A 21,132-nucleotide genomic window follows, 5' to 3' on the forward strand; every position below is an offset into this window, starting at 1 on the left:
AGTTATTTAATATGCCAAGGATAAAGATTACAAAATTAGGATAAGCAGGGACTGGAGAAATAGCTTAGTTGTTAAGAACGTTGGCTGCTCTTCCAGAGAACCTGGATTCAGTTCCCAGAACCCACATGGCCATTCACAACTGTCTGTAACTCCAGTTCCAGAGGATCTGACACCCTCATACCAATGCACATAAAATAAAATAATAAATTATTTTTAAAAATTAAGATAAGCACCATAGGATTACTGCAGTGTAATTTGATTCATGATGTTTGACTTTTAGAAATCACAGTATTAATGGGAATAATGTGGATCTGTTTTTTCTTGTAGCTTTAAAGAAGCCCCCTGTGTTAGCTTCTCCACATGAAAGTCATCAAACAATCTCCCATCTTCCAACTGGACAGCCTCTCTCACCTAACATGGCTCCAGGTATAAAGTCTCACTTAGCATTTCATTTGAGAACCTACTTACTGTTCAAGTGTTACTATAGAGTAAGTAGAACATGCCATTTAGCAGCATGGTAAAGTAGCATTTGTTCTTGAAATTAATATTTTTAAATGATTAGCAAAAGTTCAGGGAGAAATAATAATCTAAAACTGTACTTTTAGGTCTGAGAATGTTGCCCAGTTGGTAGAGTGCTTGCTTTGAATGTACAAAGCTCTGGATTCTGTCTTCAGCATCACATAAAACTGGCCGTGGTGGTGTATGCTTGTAATACCAGTCGTCTTAGGGTTTCTATTGCTGTGAAGAGGCACCGTGACCACGGCAACTCTTATGAGGAAAACATTTAATTGAGGTGGCTGACAGTTTCAGAGGTTCAGTCCATTATCATCATGATGGGGAGCATGGCAGTGTGCAGGCAGACATGGGACTGGCTACATCTTGATCAGAAGGCAACAGGAAGGACTGTGACACTGAGCAGTATCTTGAGCATAGGAAACCTTAAAACCTGCCCCCACAGTGACATACTTCCTCCAACAAGGGCACACCTGCTCTAACAAAGCCATACTTCCTAGTAGTGCCACTCCCTGTGAGTTTATGGGGGCCAGTTACATTCAAACTATCACACCAGTATACCAGAGGATGATCAGAAGTTAAAAATCATCCTCTGGCTGGGCAGTGGTGGTGCACACATTTAATCCCAGCACTCGGGAGGCAGAGGCAGGTGGATCTCTGTGAATTCGAGGCCAGCCTGGCATACAGAGCTAGGTCCAGGGCAGCCAAGGCTACACAAAGAAACCTTGTCTTGAAGGATTTAAAAAAAAAAAAGAAAAGAAAAGAAAAAATTATCTTCTAGTAGCTTAAGACCAGCCTGGGCCACATGAGACCATCTCAAAAAAATTAAGCAAAACCTAGCTAGATGGCTCAGCAGGTGAAGGCACTTGGTACCAAGCCTGGCAACCTGAGTTTGGTCTTTGGACCCATATGGTAGAAGGAAAGAATCAACTAAAAGTGTAAGTTGTTCTCTGATCTGTACACATGCATGCTAACATGCGCGCGCGCGCGCGCGCACACACACACACACACACACACACACACACACACACGTAAATAAACAAACAAATAAATATGTTTAAAATTGGATTTTAAAATGAGTGTGATGGCTTAATGTGTAAATGGCTTATTCTAGCACTCAAGAGGCTGAGGCAGAGGATCATCTCAAATTCAAGACTGGCCTGAGCTTCTTGTAGTGAGACCCTAATCTCAACAATCAAACAAAAAATGTTGAGTAATATGATTGTGTTAGTCAGTGTTCTGTCGCTGTGAAGAGACACCATGACCAAGGCAACTTAAAAAAAAAAAAATTGGGGCCTTTCTTACAGTCTTAGAGGCTTCGTCTATAAACATCATGGTAGGAAGCATGGCAGCATGCCAGTAGGCATGGGACTGAGAGCTCACATTCTGATACACAGGCAGCAGGTAGAGAGCCTGGGACTGGTGTGAACTTTTGAAAGCTCAGAACCTACTCCCAGTGACACACGTCCTCCAACAAGGCCACACCTCCTAAGCATTCAAACAGTTCTACTCCCTAATGACTAAGCATTCAAGTATATGAGTCTGTGGGAGCCATTTTTATCCAGCCACCACAGTCATCCACTAGAAAGCTAGTTTGAGGCCAACCTGGGCTAACGTGAAACCCTGTTTCAAATTAACAAAATGAAGAAATCCAAATAGACTATTTATTTAATACATTTTTAGTCTTTTATTTAAGATCACACAAATTATTTGTTGTCCCACTTTAAACTGTGTTCCCTTTAACTCTGTCAGGCTAAAATAGATTTGCCTTATTCAAAATGTATAGTTCTCATAGAAGCTTCCTAAAACTAGTATATCTATTAAACCCTTTATTTAGGAATGTGTTTGTTTTCTACTCAGTAGGAATTTGATTTTACAATACTATTCTCCTAACTAAAAGCAGTTGTGATTGAAGAAGCTGCTGTGAGGAGGGAATGGAAAGGACAACACAGGAACTAGGACTAGGGAGAGAGAGAGTCATTGACGTGCTCGCTGCACAGGCTTGCAGGTTAAGGGTGGCCCTCCGAACCCAGGTAAAAACTGGGCATGACAACTGCCACTTGCAGTCCCATGCAAGACCAGGAGCTGGAGACAGCTCTGTGACCTCCCAAGGTCAGATGGTCATGGGTTTTTGCTTTTCTAAAGCAGGTCACATGAAATTGTTCTGTTAAAGAGTTACTTTTTTTGTTTGTTTGTTTGTTTTTTCGAGACAGGGTTTCTCTGTGTAGCTTTGGAGCCTGTCCTGGAACTCACTTTGTAGATCAGGCTGGCCTCGAACTCACAGAGATCCGCCTGCCTCTGCCTCCCGAGTGCTGGGATTAAAGGCATATGCCATCACCACCCAGCGAATTACATTCTTTTAATTTGATGTTTTTATTCCACAGGTTCACAACTGAACCAGAATGAAAATCCTGGTACTTCAAAACAGAACCCTTTGAATCCTCTTCAGCGCTTAATTCCAGGCTCAAACCTAGAACGAGAACCCAGAATTCAAACAGACTCACTAAAGCAGGCCACCAGGGACAGAGTCAGTGATTTCCACAAGTTGAAGCAAAGTAAGAATCAATTGATGAGTACTATGCTAACAGGAGTTCTTTAAATACAATGTATTTGTTTGCAATACTGAATTATCTCATTGTTATGCTGTAACAAATATGTAAAATGAGAAAGTCTGGTTCTGTTAAAATTTCAAAGAAAAATAGGTTATAAATGGATAGAAACTAGTCTAAAGAAATTATAATATCATGGTCACCACTGTTAATAAATTTCAGGTGAGTTGATTTCTTAAAAATGCTTAGTTCTTGTGCATTTAGACTTTTTTGAGAAATAAAAAATACGCTTTGTGAGTCTAATGATTGGAAACTTTGATTAGGAGGGCAGGAAGGTAGTTTTGAAAAGTGGCATATTCTGGGGAGAAGAGGCACCTGGTGAGGCTGCTGTGGTGGGAGGCTCAACAGCATCTCCTCCTCCATCCCCTCCAGTCGTTTCTGCCCCATGTAGGTGTGAACAGTCATAGTACTGTGCAGTGAAGTATGCTGCTTAGTTACTTCAGAGACATTGATTTTGGCAAGTTAACGTTTCTGTGAATCTGTGTAACTCTAGTGAGTAGATTCTTGGGACCTGTTAGGAGGACCCATGGTAGCAGAGAGAATGTACTGTAGGAGCTGTCCCTTAGGTCATCTCCTTAAACTGTGCTTTCCATTCCATTTTCTTCTGATGGCTCCTTCTCTCCTCCAGTTCTGAGTAGACGGAAGGTTTAAAAGCTCCAGTTATGGTAGCAACTGTCCCAGAGCCATAGTATTGTCTGCACAAGGTTGTGTATGGGTTGAGAAGTGGACAGTATATGTAATTTATTCAAATACTCCTGTTGTTTTCCAATAGTTACTTATATGTATGTATACATGAATATATAGTTTAGATATTACTTGGCTTTCCATGATATTTTAAAGCATATTTGTGCATCTTGATTAAAATGATACATAAATAATGTTTTATTTGTAAGAATTTAGCTCACATCTTAAATACGTTGGGAAAAAACATTTTCTTAAAGTCCCACTGTGGAATTTGCATTAGTTCCTTGTTTCATTGCTGTGATAAAATCCCTGAAGAAAAAGCCCTTTGAGGAAGGGTTTATTTGGCTCACAGTTGAAGTACAGCCCATCACATCTGGGAAGGCATGTCAGCAGCAGCTTGAGGCAGCTGAGCTCCGCACATCCTCAGGCGAGAAGCAGAGAGTGCTGAGTGCTCTTGCTCAGCTCACTGTCTCCTTTTTATTCAGTCTGGGATCCCAACCCATGGGTGACACCACCCACATTCACAGTGGATCTTGCAACTTAAATTAATCTGACATGGATAATACTGCATAAGCATGCCAGAGGCTAGTCTCTTCAGTGAGTATAGATCCCAGCAAGTTGACAATGTTGACCATGACAAGGACAGAGGACAACATTAAACATGAGGCTTAAAGAAATGGTCCTGGTGGCCAAACCTATACTCCTAGGCACTTTGAAGGCTGAGACAGGAGGATCACAAATTTAAAGCTAACCAAGGTTAGTGAGTTCAAGGCCAGCTTGGACTGCATAGTGAAACCTTGTCTAAAAAAGGACAGCAGGGATCTGAGGGTACATCTAGGTTGATAGAGTGCTTGCCTATAGTGCATGAAGCCCTGGATTTGAATCCCAGCACCGTACAAACCAGGGGTGATGGTACACACCTGTAATCTCAGCCTTTAGGAGGTAGAAGGGGTATGAGTTCAAGGTTATCCTTGGTACATGTTGAGTTTGGGATACATGCAATTCTCTCAAGGGAAAAAAAAAAAAAGAAGGAAAAAGAAAAAAAACAAAACCAGGACTGGTAAGATGGCTCAGAGAGTAAGAATGCTTGCTCATAAGCATGATGATCCGAGTTTGATCCCCAGGACCACACAGTGTATAAAAGAAATAACACTTGCACACTGCCCTCTGACCTCGACATACATGTACCACATCACACATGTACTCATACACATATGTGCACACATGCACAGACACAATAAATGTTAACAAAAAGAAGTTTATAATAATAACAAAATAGGGCCAGGCATGGTGGTGCACGCCTTTAATCCCAGCGCTTGGGAGGCAGAGGCAGGCAGATTTCTGTGAGTTCAAGGCCAACCTGGTCTATAGCTAGTTCCAGGACAGCCAGGGCTGTTATACAAAGAAACTCTATCTCAAAAACCAAATAATAATAATAACAACAAAATTAAGTATCTTAATTTGTCACCTAGATTCATATAACATTGATTCTATAGAATTTTTTGCTAGTATTGATTTGTATTTATGTATACGTAGATCAATCTGTGGTTAGGGAATGTCTGTAAATAATGCTGGGAAATTACTCTCTATAACTTATCTTAGAAGAACCCCTACTGACCCATAGGTTATTTTCTATATATCATTAATGTATATGAAGAACTGAAATCAATGTACTCAATTTTTTAAGAAAAAATCTATATGTTTTGCCTACATGCATGTGTATGCACCATGTACACACAGTGCCCCGAAGATAGTGTTCGCCTTTTAGAACTGGAGTTACAGGCAATTATAAGCCACTGTTTTGGTGCTGGGAGCGGAACCTGGGTCCTTTGCAAGAGTAGCAAGTACTCTAAACCACTCAATGTCTCTCCAGCCCCGAAAACAGTTTTTAATTCACTGGACATTATTTATTATCCTTTGTGGGATAATGGGAGCAGGGTCTTGCTGTATAGCTCAGGATGACCTAGAACTTGTAGTTTTCTCCCGTCTCAACATCCTGAGTGGTACAGGTGTGTACCACTACACCAGCTCTCTTACATACCTTTTGATCATTTTATTTACTTATTTTTTATGTGTATGGGTGTTTTGCCTGCATGTATGTCTGTGTACCCTTATGTACCTGGTGCCTGTGGAGGCAGAAGAGGGTATCAGACCCACAGAAACAAGTGTTACAGGCATTGTGAGCCACTACCTGGGTGCTGGGAATTCAACCCAAGGCCTTTAGAAGAGAAGCCATTTTAACTGCTGAGGTATCTCTCCAACCCCTTAACCAACAATTTGTATTTGTCATTAAACTGCACACACATACACACACACACAGATACATACATATTCTTTGTATGTGTGCATCTTTGTGTGTGAATGTGGGCTCATGTGCCACAGTGCTTAAGTGGCCAGAGGACAGCTTCAGGTTTGCTGCTCACTTCCCACTCTGGCTCTTACCTACACCTTGTTTGGGATAGTGTGCTGGTTTGTTGTTTTTCCACATTATACGTCAGGCTAGCTAGCTCTTGAACTTCTGGGAACTTGCCTGTCTCTGCCTGTCTCCCATCTTCCCATAGGACTACCATTGCTTGGTTATGTGTCTGCCTTTTACAGGGATCCTGGAGTCTTGAGCATACATTTACCCACTGAGTCATCTGCCTTGCCCACATACACATTTCTAATATCTATATTCCATTGTGCCTTTTACTCTTATTAAATAATTATTTCATATTTTCTTATTTTTGTTGTCATGATTATGACTTTGTTTTTTCCCAGGTTATTTATTCCTCCTACTTTTGAGTATTTCTTCAAAGAATGAGATTACTGAGTCAAGTACTTGCTCAGCTTTGTAGCTGTTAGGTCATCACATTCTTCCTTAGAGCAGTTTGACAGTCATGCAGCAGCTAGGTAATGTTACCTGTGACCTGTCTACACTGATTGTATCTCTTAGAGGGTAGACTAACGATTCCTTCAGGGTATTTGGTGGGTTGGAGGTGCAGCTCAGTAGTAGCACACTTCTCTAGCATGTTCAAGATCCTTGCTTCAGTCTCCAGCCCTACATTCTGATGGCCTGTTTCTTTAAGATTATTTTATTATTTTTGAGACAGGATCTCACCATATTGCCTAGGCTGACCTGAACAGTAGTTCTTCACTGGACTCACATGATCCCCTTAGTCTGCTGAGCAGCCTGACTGCCTACGTTGTTTTATGTGAGGAGTTTTATTGTCATGATTTCCTGCTATTATACTCTGTATGCTGATTTTTTTTAAACCACTTACCCTGAAAGTTTTATAGATTGTTTCTATATACTTATATTTATCTTTTAGAATAATTCAGATATTACCCTTTAATAAATGACTTTTTAGTGTTTATCCTACTCTGGTGCCTTTCCTGAAAGAAGGCTTTATTTATGTATTTTCTTTAATTGATTGATTGACTGATTTTTTTTTGTTTATTTATGTGTATTTTGGGAGTAAAGTATGTGCAGATGTATGTGCAGTGCCCACAGAGGCCAGAAGAGGATTTTGGGTGCTCTGGAACTGGAGTAAGCCACCATGTAGGTGCTGAGAACTGAACCCTCATCCTCTAGAAGAATCCTGAGCCTATTAAATTGTCATTCCCTAGTCTCTCCTAAGAGTCCCTGGCCACCACTAATCTGCTATTGTAAATATTTCTTTCTTTGTTTCTTTTTTTTTTTTCTTATAAAGGAAACATTTAATTGTGGTGGCTTGTTTACAGTTCAGAGGTGCAGTCCATCATGGTGGGGAGCATGGTGGTATGAGGCAGAGGTGGTGCTGGAGCTGAGAGTGCTACATCTTGCAGGCAACAGGAAATCAACTGCCTATTGTAGATATTTCAATAAATAGAATCATAAAATATGTGGCCTTAAACCAAGTGTGGTAGTACACTCCTGTGAGCCCAGCATCTGAGACGGAGAGGCAGAAGGATCTGATGTTCAAATTCCTACCAAATGAGAAGGTGCCCTTTAGTGCCTGGCTTCTTAGCATGCTTAGAGTCTCAGTGTGGTATATAGCATGTATCACTGTTTATTCCTCTATAAGCTAGATAACAATCGGTTTATGGATGCATTTTGTTTATTCGTCTCTTGATGGGCACTTGATTTATTTCTACTTTTTGATTATTATGAGTGCTGCCATGAAGATTGAAGCACAGGTTTCTTGCTAGACACCCGTTTTCAGCTTTGGGGGTGTGCACCTAGATGTGAAATTGCTGAGTCACGTAATAACTCTATGTTTAGCTGTTTTCCATAACAGCTGCACCGTTTTATTAATGGATTCCTCCCTGTAATATGGAAGAGTTCCAGGGCAGGGGTATGGCTCAGTTGGTAGAATAGAATGCTTGCCTACCATGCAGGAAGCCCTGTCCTGTTCTTGATTCTTTGTCGGCAGCACATAAAACCAGGCATACTTGTAATCTCAGCTTCCATAGTGAGTTGAAAGCCAGCCGAAACCACATTGAGACCCTGTTAGAAAACAGAAAAAAGGTTGCAGTTTCCCCAATCCCATCTCCTTCCCTGCCTCTCTTGGTCTGTGCTGCCACCCACTGGATGTGATGGGTTGTCTCCTTCTCTCATTTGTGGGCTGGGGGTCCTACCCCACTGGATGTGATGGGTTGTCTCGGTCTCTTGTTTGTTTTCAGGCTGGAGGTCCCACCCACTGGATGTGATGGGTTGTCTCCTTCTCTCATTTGTTTGCGGGCTGGGGGTGCCACCCAGGCCTTGCACTGGCATCCTAGGCTTCAGTTCTTTTGGTTTTGATTTGTGTCCCTCAAGACTGAGCTCCTTGTGGTGTTCTATTTGTTTATCCTCTTTGGAGAAATGTCCATTCAAGTCCTTTGCCCAGTTTTAAAATTGAATTTGGTTGTTGTTAAGTTGTAGGAATTTTTTCTTTTTATTCGTAAATTTCATTAAGAGTTTCTTATATACTGGGGATACTATAGCTATTAGATTTCTGTGTGTATTGAATGCTGTAACTTAGCTATACTGTCTGTAGTTTCTTTCTCTGTTTTTTGTTTTTTGAGACAGGGTTTCTCTGTGTAGCCCTGTCCTCTGCAAAAATATCAAGTGCTCTTAACTATTCAGCCATCTCAGCTCCTTGTTGATGCTTTGAGACAGTCTTGTTTTGTAGCTCTGATAGGCCTGAAACACAGATCAGTCCCCAAGCCTCCTGGATGTTAAAATTACAGGCATGAGCCACCATACGTAACATTTAGAAACTTTTTACATTTACTTATTTAGTGTGTGCATGTGTGTGCCACAGTGTGCATATGAGGGTACAGGGACAACTTGGCATAGTCAGTTCTCTTCTTGTGCCATGTGGGTTCCAAGGACTGAATTGTCAGTCATTAATTTTAAAAAAGTGCTTTCAGGCAATCCAGTAGAGGCATGTTCTCAGTTGAAGTTCCCTTTTCCTAGATAACTGTAGCTGTATCGAGTTGAAAGAACAACCAAGATGGGGGAATAGTCCTTGTGGTCTTTTATTCATGTTTTAAATGATCTTACTTAAACCTTGGGTGGGGGTCGGCAGGGGTGTTGGCACATACCTTTAATCCCAGCACTTGAGGGGCAGGGACAGGCAGATCTCTGTGACTTTTGAGGCCATTCTAGTTTTCAAAGTGAGTTCTGGGCCAACCAGGACAACACAGTGAGACCCTATTTCATTTAAGATAATAATAATGAATTTCAGTGTTTTTGAGAATTTCATACAATGTGTTTTGATCATATTCACCACCACCCCCATACTCTTTGGATCCATCTCGTTCCCTTCCCACCCAATTTTGTCTTTCACATCACCTGAATATTCTTGTATATATGGCCTTCTGCTGAAGTGGGGTTGACTTTCCATGGAACTGCACTCTTAAAGAAAATTGATTTCTCCCTTTTCCAGCAATAATCAGTTGCCAGGAGTTCCTCAGCTAGAGGTGGGACTTGATGCCTGCATGCCCTCTCCCTGTTGGGACTTGTTCATGCTGTCAACAACTGCCCTGTTTTGTCCAGAAGTTGCTCTTTCCTTGTTGTCGTGGGTCACCTCTGGCTCACATACTTTCTTCCCCATCGTCTACAATGACCCCTGAGCTTTGGGAGGAAGTGTTCTGATACAGATGTCTCGTTTAGGACTGGGCATTATGCAGTGTGATTCTCTGGACCTTGACCAATTTGAGTATCTTTTTTTTTTTTTTTTTTTTTCAATTTGAGTATCTTTGTTCATCGCAATCTACTACAAATCGGAACTTCACTGATGAGGGCTGAGAGACGCATTCATCTGTGGATATCATGATAAACCACTGAGAGTTGGTTCCTCACCAAGTCTAGGAGAATAGTAGTTGTAGGTTTTCCTGTAGGGCCTATGACCTGTGTAGCCACAGGTTCTTGGCTCCACTAATAATGCCAGGTATGGTTTTCTTCTTGTGGAGCAGGCCTTGCATTCAATCAGAAAGTGGTTACTCCCATGATGTTGATGACACTGTTGCTCCAGTGGGCCTGTCCTGCCAGACCATTCATTATGGTAGCTCACAGTGTTCACGGCTGGATGAGATTGATGATTACTTTCCTCCTCCAGTAGCCTGCATAGCACCTTCCAGCACCGTGAAAGCTTGCCAGTGAGATGAAGCTTTCACATCTCCAGAATTTTACATTTGTCAGTTCCTTTAAAGTATTATTTTATATGTATGAAGACATATATTGTAGAGCATGATGTGCTGGAGTCCAGAGGAGAACTTTATGGAGTTGCTTCTCTCTTTCCACCTCTTCCTGTGTTCTGGGGACTGAATTCAGGTTGCCCTCTTATGTAACAAACAAACTCCTTTACTCTCTGAGCCATTTCACCTGTCTGTCAGTTCTAATTAGTATGTTTATCTTGAGTCTGTGAGTTTGTGAACTACTGTTTTGTAATGGATTTGATCCTTAAAGTTTAAAAATGTTGGGATTTTTTTCCCCTTCAAAAATTTTTTACTTACAGTTATTATATTCTTTTTCTTTGAGGTGTTGTGACTTGAATCCAAGACCTTATAGAGGCTAGGCCTCTATATCCTGAGCCCCAGTTTATTAAGTTCTAATGAACAGTTTTCAGAAAACTGAATTTATGTTGAATTAAGACTGGTTACTACTATTTTACTCAACAAAACCTGTTTTCTCTACTATATCAATATTAATCATAATCTTTAATCTTTATATCCAAGACTCCATACTTCCTTGGCTTTTGGTAGTCTTATGATTCTCTCTGAAATTGTTGTTCTTTAAGTTCAGGTGATACTGTATATTTACTTTTTTCCTTGTTATTTCAAACTAGAAGGTTTTTTTTTTTCATTGTTTTGTTTTTGCGTGTGTGCACATGAGGGTACTGGCACATGTATGTACATGCATATGGAGACCTGAAATTAACATGAGGTGTCTTCCTGTGTCACTCTCTGTTGCTGAGGCTGAATCAATCACATGTAGTTTAGCTGGCCAGCTTGCCTCAGGGATCTTGTCTCTGCTACCTGTGTGCTGAGATTCCAGGCAGTCACCTGTAATTATCAGGTAGGTGCCGGGACCCTGAACCCCAGTTCTCACTCTTACATAGCAAACACGTTATTCACTGAGACATCTCCCCAAGCCTTTGCTGTGTTTTCAACTATTACTGTATGTAGATAATTTAGCTTTTACAGAGACCCACCTGCCTCCACATTGTTAGTGCTTGGTACGTCTCAGTTTGTAGCTTTATGCTACTATTTGCTCATGCATTCAATCAATTCTTTTTTATAAGGATTTGTGAAGATACTTATTGCCAGTTGTGGAAATGATTTTCTAGAATTATTTTCATCATTTTTAACTCGAATTTCTTGCACCAACATTTCTGATAGTGTTTAAAATGATAAATCTAGTGCTTTTCTTTAAGCGTAAAACTCGCCTTTGTGATTAAGTTCCCCTTTATTTAAAGAGTCTAATTTTTTAAAATGCTGTCTTGAGATCTGTAGATCTATGAGTTTTTCTGCCATTTCCATTTATATACTCAGATAACGTCAACAGTATTCTTATTTTCATTCAGCTTTGTTTTCCAGAGGGTGAACATTGAGTTTAAACTAAGTTTTTTTTTGTTTTTTTCCCCCTCCCCCGCTTAAACTAAGTTTATTTTAAAGTGTAGTTTTACCTTGTAATTTTCTTCCTTTTGGATTTTATATTAGTTACTTTCATTGATATGACCACAACATCTTGTAAGGACAACTTGAGGAGGGAAATGTTTATTTTGGCTCATAGTTCGAGGAGACAGAGTCCATTATGGTGGGGAAGGCATGTGGCAGGGGCCTGATCACAGTCAGAAAAGGTGGCAGAGGACGAATGCTGGTGCTAGCAGCTTTCTCTTTTTCATCCAGAGACCCTAGCCCACGGGATGGTTCTATCCACATTCAGGGTGGGTCTTCCTCTTCAGGTAAACCTTTTCTAAAAATGTCCTAGACACATCCAGAGGTCTATTTCCATCAGTGTAGAACATACTCTGAATCCAGTCAAGTGACAATGAAGATTAACCGACAGCCTTATAATTTTCTCACTTGTTTTTGTCTTTGTTAATTTTTCTCTCTCTTTTTTTGTATTGTTTGTTTGTTTTGCTTTTTGTTTTTTGAGACAGGGTCTCTCCATGTAACTGTCTGCCTGGTTCTTGCTATGTAGACCAGGCTAGCCTCCAACACAGAGATCTGCCTGCCTTAGCCTCCTGGGTACTGGGATTAAAGGCATGTACCCTCATAACCAGATAGTCTTGTTAAGTTTTTATATCATTGTCAACAATTTTCAATAATAGGATTATTAGAACTATACTTTCTGTGTACAAAGAACTGCCAGACATGGTCTAAGACAGCACCACTTCTCAGAGAGTCGGTGAATGACAAAGAGCAACCATTGGTCAGATTGCTATGAAGATTGCAGGTCCTGACTTAGACCTCTTTTTACATGTACCTTAAAGCTTGAGAATGCTGCTTTGGGAACATGTTATCTGCTCAGCTGCAGGGGACAGAGTCCAGGTCACACACCTGCTAGGCAAGTGCTCTGCTACCTACCTGCAGCTTTAAACCCAAGACTGTTACTTGGAAGTAGAGATATTCTTTAATATGCCTTTGTTCTGCTTTTACCAAGCTCCTGCTTGTGTTTTGAAACTCTGTTGTACTGTCACATATTTGGTACAGTTCTAGTTTATGTCTGTACTATCTTGTCCAAGTCAGTTTCTCTTCTCATACTACTTCAAGAGCATACTTTCATTAGTATATACAGCAGCATGTCACATTGTTCTGTAATGGCTGTTTACTTTTCTCCCTTCTCTGCTGAAATGATAGCATCAGTAGGGTGAGAGTATATTACTTTTTGTTCTCCCAGCCTAGCAAGCATTTGTTAAATGCTAATAAAATTGTCCTATCAGTATTTGAATTTTGTATTTCTTTAGATAAGCAAAGAAATTATTTATTTAATACATAATCATACTTAATGTACAACTAATATTTTCATTTTATATTTTTTGGTGTAAGATTATTAGCCCTAAACAGGGTTTCTCTGTATAACAGCCCTAGCTGTCCTGGAACTAGCTCTATAGACCAGGCTGGCCCCGAACTCACAGAGATCTGCCTGCCTCTGCCTCCTGAGTGCTGGGATTAAAGGCGTGTGTTACTGTCACCTGGCTAGCCCTAAACATTTTGTATTCTCTCATTTTAAAATTATAAGGCAATACACACCTTTAATCCTGGAACTCCAGAGGCACAGACAGGTGGATCGCTGTGAGTTCCAAGCCAGTCTGATTGACATAATGAGATCTAGGCCAGACAGAGCTACAAAGTAAGACCCTGTTTCAAAAATCTCAAAATAAGTAAATGAATAAAACGCGCGCGCATGTGTGTGTGTGTGTGTGTGTGTGTGTGTGTGTGTGTTATTTTTTTGTTTCAGTTTTCATTTTTTAGTCAGTAGGGTAGAGGGGCTCACTGGTGGGCCAGCCTAACTGAAATGAAGAATTCCAGGTTCAATGAGAGACTCTTAGTTTTAGAGAAAAAAGTTAGGGGGGAGTTGGTTGCTGGAAGTAAGGCTCTGAAGTTCAGAGAACCTAGTACTTTTGCAGAGGACCTGAGTTTGATCCCCAGCACCAGCTCCAAAGAATCCAACATCTTCTGACCTCCACAGGCACTGCATGTGCACACTCACACACACACACACACACACACACACACACACACACACACACACACACTTTTAAAAATAAATGAAAATGAGAGAATATTTCGCTACTTTATTCTGATTTTGTTCTTCATATAGAAGCATTAGAACATTTTTCTCTATGATTTTAGTTGTTTTGTTGTTGTTTTTTTGGAGACAGGGTATACTGTGTGACCCTGGCTGTCCTGGAACTCTATCTGTAGACCAGGCTGGCCTTGAACTCATAAAGATCCAACTGCCTCTGCCTCCCAAGTGCTGGGATTTAAGGTGTGCACTGCCATACCCAGACTTGATTTTAATTATTAATTTTTCTTTCTTGAACTACATTCCAAATAGGTGAAAGAATATTTGCAATTGAAGGTGAGGGTTAAACCTTTTTGTTTATTAGGAGATTACAGTTTATAGGAATGGTCAGACTTCTATTAAATTTGGTGATTTTATCTTTTATTGGGCTATAGCTATATGTTCACAATGTTTTGTTAAAAAGTTTTTTGCAGAGATAGAAAACTTTATGACTTGTGACTATGTCCAGCTAACATGGAATTGTGGATCTTCATGATTTTTTTTAATTGGAAATGATTGCCAATATTTATTACACTTACTTTGTATGTGTGTTCATAACACCTACTACAGTGTGTACATGTCAGCCACAGGACAACTTGGCTCTCTTTCCTTTCACAGCGTGCCTTTTTGGTTGGTGTTGTTGGTGTTGTTTTGTTTTTTCTTTGAGACAGGATTTCACTGTGTAGCCCTAGCTGTCCTGGAACTCCCTCTGTAGACCAGGCTGGCCTTGAACTCACAGAGATCTGCCTGCCTCTGCCTCCTGAGTGCTGGGATTAAAGGCATGTGCCACCACCGCCCAGCTTACTGTGTGCCTTTTAAGGATGAAATTCGGGTCCTCAGGCTTGGCTGCAGGTTCCTTTACGCCCTTAGTAAATTAATCTCATTCCTATTTGGGGATTATAAAATTTTCTTTCTTTTTTTTTTTTTGTGTGTGTATGTACATGTGTGTACATGTGTGCACCATGGTGAGAGTACAGAGGTCAGAGGATAACTTGTGGGAGTCCTTCTCCTTTCATATTTGCTTTGGGTTCCGGGATTGAACTCAGGTCATCAGACTTTTGTAGGAAACACCTTACCAGAATGAGTCATCTCCTGCCCTTTCATACTAATTTTCGTTTTGGTAAATTTAATGCTAAAGTAGTTTTGATTACTTTGTTTGTTGTAGGTCTAGGAATTAATCACAGCCTTTTGTATTCTAGACAAGTGGTCTAACGCTAAACTTTACTTTCAGCCCTCGTCTGTTTGTGGATTAGATCTTACTGTACCTGGAGTGTCTACTTTTACATTTTGGAATGCGTGTATTTGTGTATCAGGGAGAGAGAGTCAGGCAGGGCAGAAGAAGGCCTGTTACCTGCTGAGCCATCTCACTGGCCCCATTTGTGCTTTTTTTTTTGGTTTTTCGAGACAGGGTTTCTCTGTGTACTTTCCTGGAACTCACTTGGTAGCCCAGGCTGGCCTCGAACTCACAGAGATCCGTCTGGCTCTGCCTCCCGAGTGCTGGGATTAAAGGCGTGCGCCACCACTGCCCGGCCCCCATTTGTGCTTTTAATGTCCAGTAATTAAACAGCTTTTTATGTGAGGTATTGGGTTTATTACCCTTCTTGAATTCTCACTGTTAATGAAAGTATATAATGATTTGACATAGACCAACTTCTTTAAGCTCCGTTGGCATTTAAAAAACCTGACCTAGGAGACAGGAAGGGATAACCTAGGGTTTTTTTCAAGGCAAACTAGTAAGGATCTGATGTGTACTGTCTGCCCTGCTTCCTTAGATGTTCGTGGCTGTGGCAAGTCAGTGTTACTAGAGGAATTTGAAGTAGCCTTCAGATGGTGTTTGTCTTACAATGCAAAGAGAACTTAGCTTTAAAAGAGTCCTCAAATTAGTCATGAATGATATCTAGCAGTAAATAACTACGAATTTCAAGTGTGTATTATTTTTTTTTTTTTTTTTTTTTTTTTTTGGTTTTTCGAGACAGGGTTTCTCTGTGTAGCTTTGCGCCTTTCCTGGGACTCACTTGGTAGCCCAGGCTGGCCTCGAACTCACAGAGATCCGCCTGGCTCTGCCTCCCGAGTGCTGGGATTAAAGGCGTGCGCCACCACCGCCCGGCGTGTATTATTTTTATTCTCTCCCTAAAATGTCACTTTTGACCAGTACCTACAGTAATGAAATCATATGCCTTTAATCCCAGTACTCAGGAGGCAGAGGCAGGCAGAACTCTTGAGTTTTTGAGGCCAGCCTGGTCTATAGGACAGGGACAACCAGGGCTACACAGAGAAACCCTGTCTCAAAAAAAAAAAAAACACAAAAAACGAAAGAAAGAAAGAAGAAAGGAAGGGGGAGGGAGGAAGAGAGAGAGGTTGTAGGTCATTAGAAAGGATATTCTAAACATGGCATCCTTTTCATTAAGAAAACTTTCAAATCACCAACCTGAGCTACACAGACTTTCAACAAAAACAAAAACAAAAAAACATTAATCGTTTTGTAGTCCTGGCTATCCTGGAATTTGCTCTGTAGACCAGGCTGACCTTGAACTCAGAGATCCTCCTGCCTCTGCCTTCCAAGTGCTGGGATTAAAGATATGCGCCACCACCACCTGCAGAAAACATTAGATCTTAACAGGAAACACTAAACACAGAAGCGAAATCGTTGAAAAAATTTTATTTGGGGGTACAAGCAGGGATAGAGTTGCTGCTCAGCCCACTATTCTCTTGAAGTATGATAAATAAACTTATTTTTTAAGGTATTTTCAGTCTTCATTCTTAATTACCTTTGTATAATCTTCATAAAATGTGTTCTTTTGTGACCAGTACCTGAAAGTTGCTGGGTTTCCCTTACCTACTTTCTCATCTGTCTTCAGTATAGGTCCCTTCTTTTCTTCTCTTTACTCTTGAATTAATCCTCTACCTACTTCACAGGCCGATTCTTTGATGAAAATGAATCCCCTGTTGATCCGCAGCATGGCTCTAAACTGGCGGATTATAATGGGGATGATGGTAACGTAGGTGAGTATGAGGCAGACAAGCAGGCTGAGCTGGCTTACAATGAGGAAGAAGATGGTGATGGTGGAGAGGAAGACGTCCAAGGTGAGCGTGGCCTGGCTTCCATGCTGTGACCGTGAAACTCACCTTTTAGGTTTTTGGTTGAATTTGTGTAGAATTTCCCCCACTTACAATCATAGCAGTAGCTTAATCTTAACTCAAGAGGTTCTGTGTAATTTTTCAGTTTTGAGAACTATTTCATGATAGTAAAAGTTTAGCTATGAGTAATTGGAAGGGTCTTTATTTTCATTTTTAGATTGTCTTTTATATATATATATATATATATATATATATATATCTATGTTATTGATGTAGTGACAATTTGAAATGCTGAGTCCTCAAAATTTTTACTACTGAATTGTTTGAAATGACTCTAGGCTAAGGCAAATACTTCCACAACGTATCTTTTTTTAAATCTCATTGGAGAATACTTATGATTGTAAGTATATACAAGTATTGCCCAGACAGCGTTTTTGTTAAAGCAAAGCCACAACGGAAATGGTCTCCTTAAGGAACAGAAATTTACTCTGCCGCTGATCGGACATGACAAGGCAAAGTGTTCTGAGAACTTTAACCTTCATATTTAATGCAGGGCTTGTAAGATTTAGCTTCATGTTTAATACACAGATTCAATACATTTTTTCTTGTTAACTCTTGCTTCTGAGCTTTTAATGTGGTGAAAGTTCAGAATCTTACCTGTGTGCATGCCTCAGACCACATTGCTGTGCTGTAATGAGGCTTTGGGATTCTTTTCTACCTGCTTGTGTTCAGTAGTATTTATGGAGTTTTAAAGTATTTTCTATTAAAGTTACCTATGATCTTAGGGTATAAAATATAAGATTTTTGTAATGCAATGCATGAGTTTTCTGGGGTAACCAGTTTTGATTTCTTACTTCTTTTTATAGTTATAAATTTTACTTAGGTTCAAGACAAGAATTATTTTTTTAAACTTAGAAAATAATATAATTGCCCTAGAATACTTTATAGTTAGTATAAAAGGAAAAACTAGTGATCTGACTTCCTAGGCATTATTTTGTGGTCAACTCTAGTTTGGGGATAAATATAGTTATTTGTAAAAAAAGGAGATTAATAGGTACTGGAAGTTCTATAAGGACATCATCTCATCATTTTCTCATAAATTTTTCCTTTTCTCACTGCTTTTGTGATTTTATTGGATTATATTTGTTTGCCTTTATCTGTAACCCTTGATGCCTTTTTTCATGCACATATCATGTCACCAATCAGATTGTAAGCTCTTAAGGAAGAGGAATTCTCATTTATTTTACTTTCACTTTGTGTTCTTTGTTGTGCCTGCTCCCCATAACGTTTTTACTCAGGGCCACACCGTGCCACTAACTGCTAATGCTGTGCTTTCTCATTGACTCTGTTCTCATAACCGACTGGACAAATGCTCTTCAACTCTGGTCATAGCTTGCTTGTTCGCACTTTGAGGAGTTTTTCCCCCCTTAAGGATCTCTATCGTTTAACTAGACAATTTTGAGGTTTTTATTAGATGGTTAATTTCAAGTATTATTAATAATTCTTACATTTTTGCCTGTCTTAAGCCTGATGATTTTAATCACAGAATTTCATTTAATATTTGTATCGGTTTTATGCACATGAGTGATTTATCTTCAGTGACTTCTCTCTCCCTTCTTGTATCCTCCCACATCCATTTCTTACTATGCTGTGCTTTTCCTTTCACACACACACACAAATCATAATAAATTCATCGGTTCTAAGGAATGTATGAGGCCTACGATATTTTCAGTGAAGTAGGGAGGTGGTTTTTTCCCCCCTTAGGATCTCTTGTAACCCAGGCTCACCCTTCGTATATAGTTGAGGGCAACCTTAAACTCTTGATCCTCCTGCCTCCATCTCCCAAGTGCTGAATTGCAAGCATATGCTAACACATCCAGTTTTTGTGGTGCTGGGGGAGAAACCCAGAGCCTCACAGGTAGTGGGTGAGCACTCTACCAACTAAGCCACATCCCCAGTTCTAAATTTTTTACTTCAGTATTTTCAAGTAAATCTTACTTGAGTTGAGAGTTGCTACTTAAAGTTTATCTTATTTTGGTATCCACTAGTAATAGTGGAGACTCATCACAGATCAGAAATAAGCAGGAACAGCAGCCCCAGTAAAGGGAGTTAAATTGGATAAACTGACTTTAACAGAAGTATTTTAAAGACCTAAAATAATTTCAGAAATATTTGTAAGATTAGGTTCATTATTAACTGTCCAAAGGGCGGGGGAGGCAGAGAGACTTATCCACAACTTAACAGGTTAGATTCCAGGTGTTATTGCAAGGTCAGAATTTGCAAAGTTGAAATCATTTTGTCACTGTCAATATAATTATAATGCTTTTACAGCCCAAGCAGGTCTTAAAATTGAGTGAGTAGTGGGGGCTGGAGGACAGAACCACATGTTGGACTTAGAGTTAAATCACATAGATATTCTGTGCAGTTTTGTCATCTAGAACTAAAAATGTGGCCCTCATACAATTCCGATTTCAAAATGCCTGAGGCACTCTACTCCCAAACTCAGGAAAGAGAAATATTTTTGCCATTGTTGGAATCTTATGACCAGAAATAAAAACAAACAAACCCTGAAGTATGGCTGAGCGTGGTGGCCCCCACATAATCCCAGCACTCGGGAAGCTGAGACAGGATAACAGAGAGAGCGCTAGGCTGTTCTGAGCTACAGAGCCACACCTTTTCTTTTACTTGAAAATTTTTGCTATTTTGTGTGTGTGTGTGTGTGTGTGTTTTGGCTGCATGTGTGTCTGGTGCCAGAAGAGAACAGAAGTGGGTGTTGTATCCCCTGGAACTGGAGTTACAGATGGTTCTGAGCCACCATGTAGGTACAGGGAATTGAACCTGGGTCCCCTAGAAGAACAGCTAGTGCTCTTACTGCTGAGCAGTCTCTCCAGCACCAAGACCTTGAGAGAAAGAAAGGGGGAGGAAGGAGAGCCTTCAGAAGCATCGGTAAGGTTCTTTAGGCATGGTCTGCTCTGCTGATTGTGGAAGCAGTTTCTTGAGGCATGAGGTATAAAGGGTTAGAGACTCCAGCTGAAGCCTAAGATTCTGTTAAATACACTCTGACTTGGTCTCAAACAAGTCAGGATTGGGAAATGGTAGCTTTGGCCAATAGGAAGCTAAAGCATTCCAGCCTTACTCTGTTCGTGCATCCTGATACTGGAGTCAGCACTATTACTATTACCTCCAGTGTTTGCTTATAGAATTAAATAAGGCCTCATTTTCCTGTGTTGATAATAATGACTTGTTTTTATTTCAAATTCTTAGAGTATCCTAAAGGAAATAATTTATTTGCATTAGTATAAAAATTTGAAAAGAGTACTCTGGAAACACTGCCTCTGATAGATAACAAATCTTTTAGTTTATTCTTTTTGTTTGTTTGTTTTGCTTTGCTTTGCTTTTCAAGACAGGGTTTTTCTGTGTAGCCGCAGCTATCCTGGAACTCGCTCTATAGACCAGGCTGGCCTCAAACTCACAGAGATCCTCCTGCCTCTGCCTCCCAGGTGCTGGGATTAAAGGCGTGCGCCACCGTCGCCCACAGGGATTTCATTCTTTATTCTTTTTTTTTTTTTTCATTCTTTATTCTTATAAGAAGGTAGAAACTTGGAGCTGGAGAGATGGCTCAGCTGTTCTTCAGAGGACCTGGGTTCAATGCCCAACATCCACAGTTCACAGCCATTTGTAACTCCAGTTCCAGGAAATCCAACATCCTCTTCTGGCCTCCAGCCCATATAGGTTGGGCACAGACAAAACACTCACATACATAAAATTTTTAAAGATTTGTTATTTTTAAGTGTGTGTGGTTTGTGTGTGTCTGTGTCATCAGATCCCCTGGAACTAGAGTTACAGATAATTGTAAGCCACCTGTTGTGGGTGCTGAGAACTGAACTCAGGTCCTCTGGAAGAGCAGCAAGTGCTCTTACCTGCTGAACCATCTTTCCAGGTCAAAAATAAAAATCTTTTTAAAAAGAAGTTAAAATTTGTAAATTTCCTTTACTCTTTAATCTCAAAGAA

General features: G+C 40.2%; 1 protein-coding gene across 2 annotated transcripts in view; it reads left to right on the forward strand.

Moving 5' to 3' along the window:
- The window catches only part of Golm2 (golgi membrane protein 2), a 67,665-nt gene that overhangs the window by 40,624 nt on the left and 5,909 nt on the right, over positions 1-21,132 (forward strand). The window contains exons 7-9 of one of the 2 annotated variants that reach the window (XM_052722853.1): positions 328-426; positions 2,898-3,068; positions 16,960-17,127. In XM_052722853.1, the coding sequence (XP_052578813.1) occupies positions 328-426; positions 2,898-3,068; positions 16,960-17,127 (438 nt within the window). The remainder of the gene's footprint in view (positions 1-327; positions 427-2,897; positions 3,069-16,959; positions 17,128-21,132) is intronic. The other variant, XM_052722855.1, reaches the window with a different exon arrangement.

This window comes from Peromyscus californicus, unplaced genomic scaffold, assembly GCF_007827085.1.
Source record: "Peromyscus californicus insignis strain IS unplaced genomic scaffold, ASM782708v3 Scaffold_7__1_contigs__length_154581171, whole genome shotgun sequence".
NCBI lineage: Eukaryota > Metazoa > Chordata > Mammalia > Rodentia > Cricetidae > Peromyscus > Peromyscus californicus.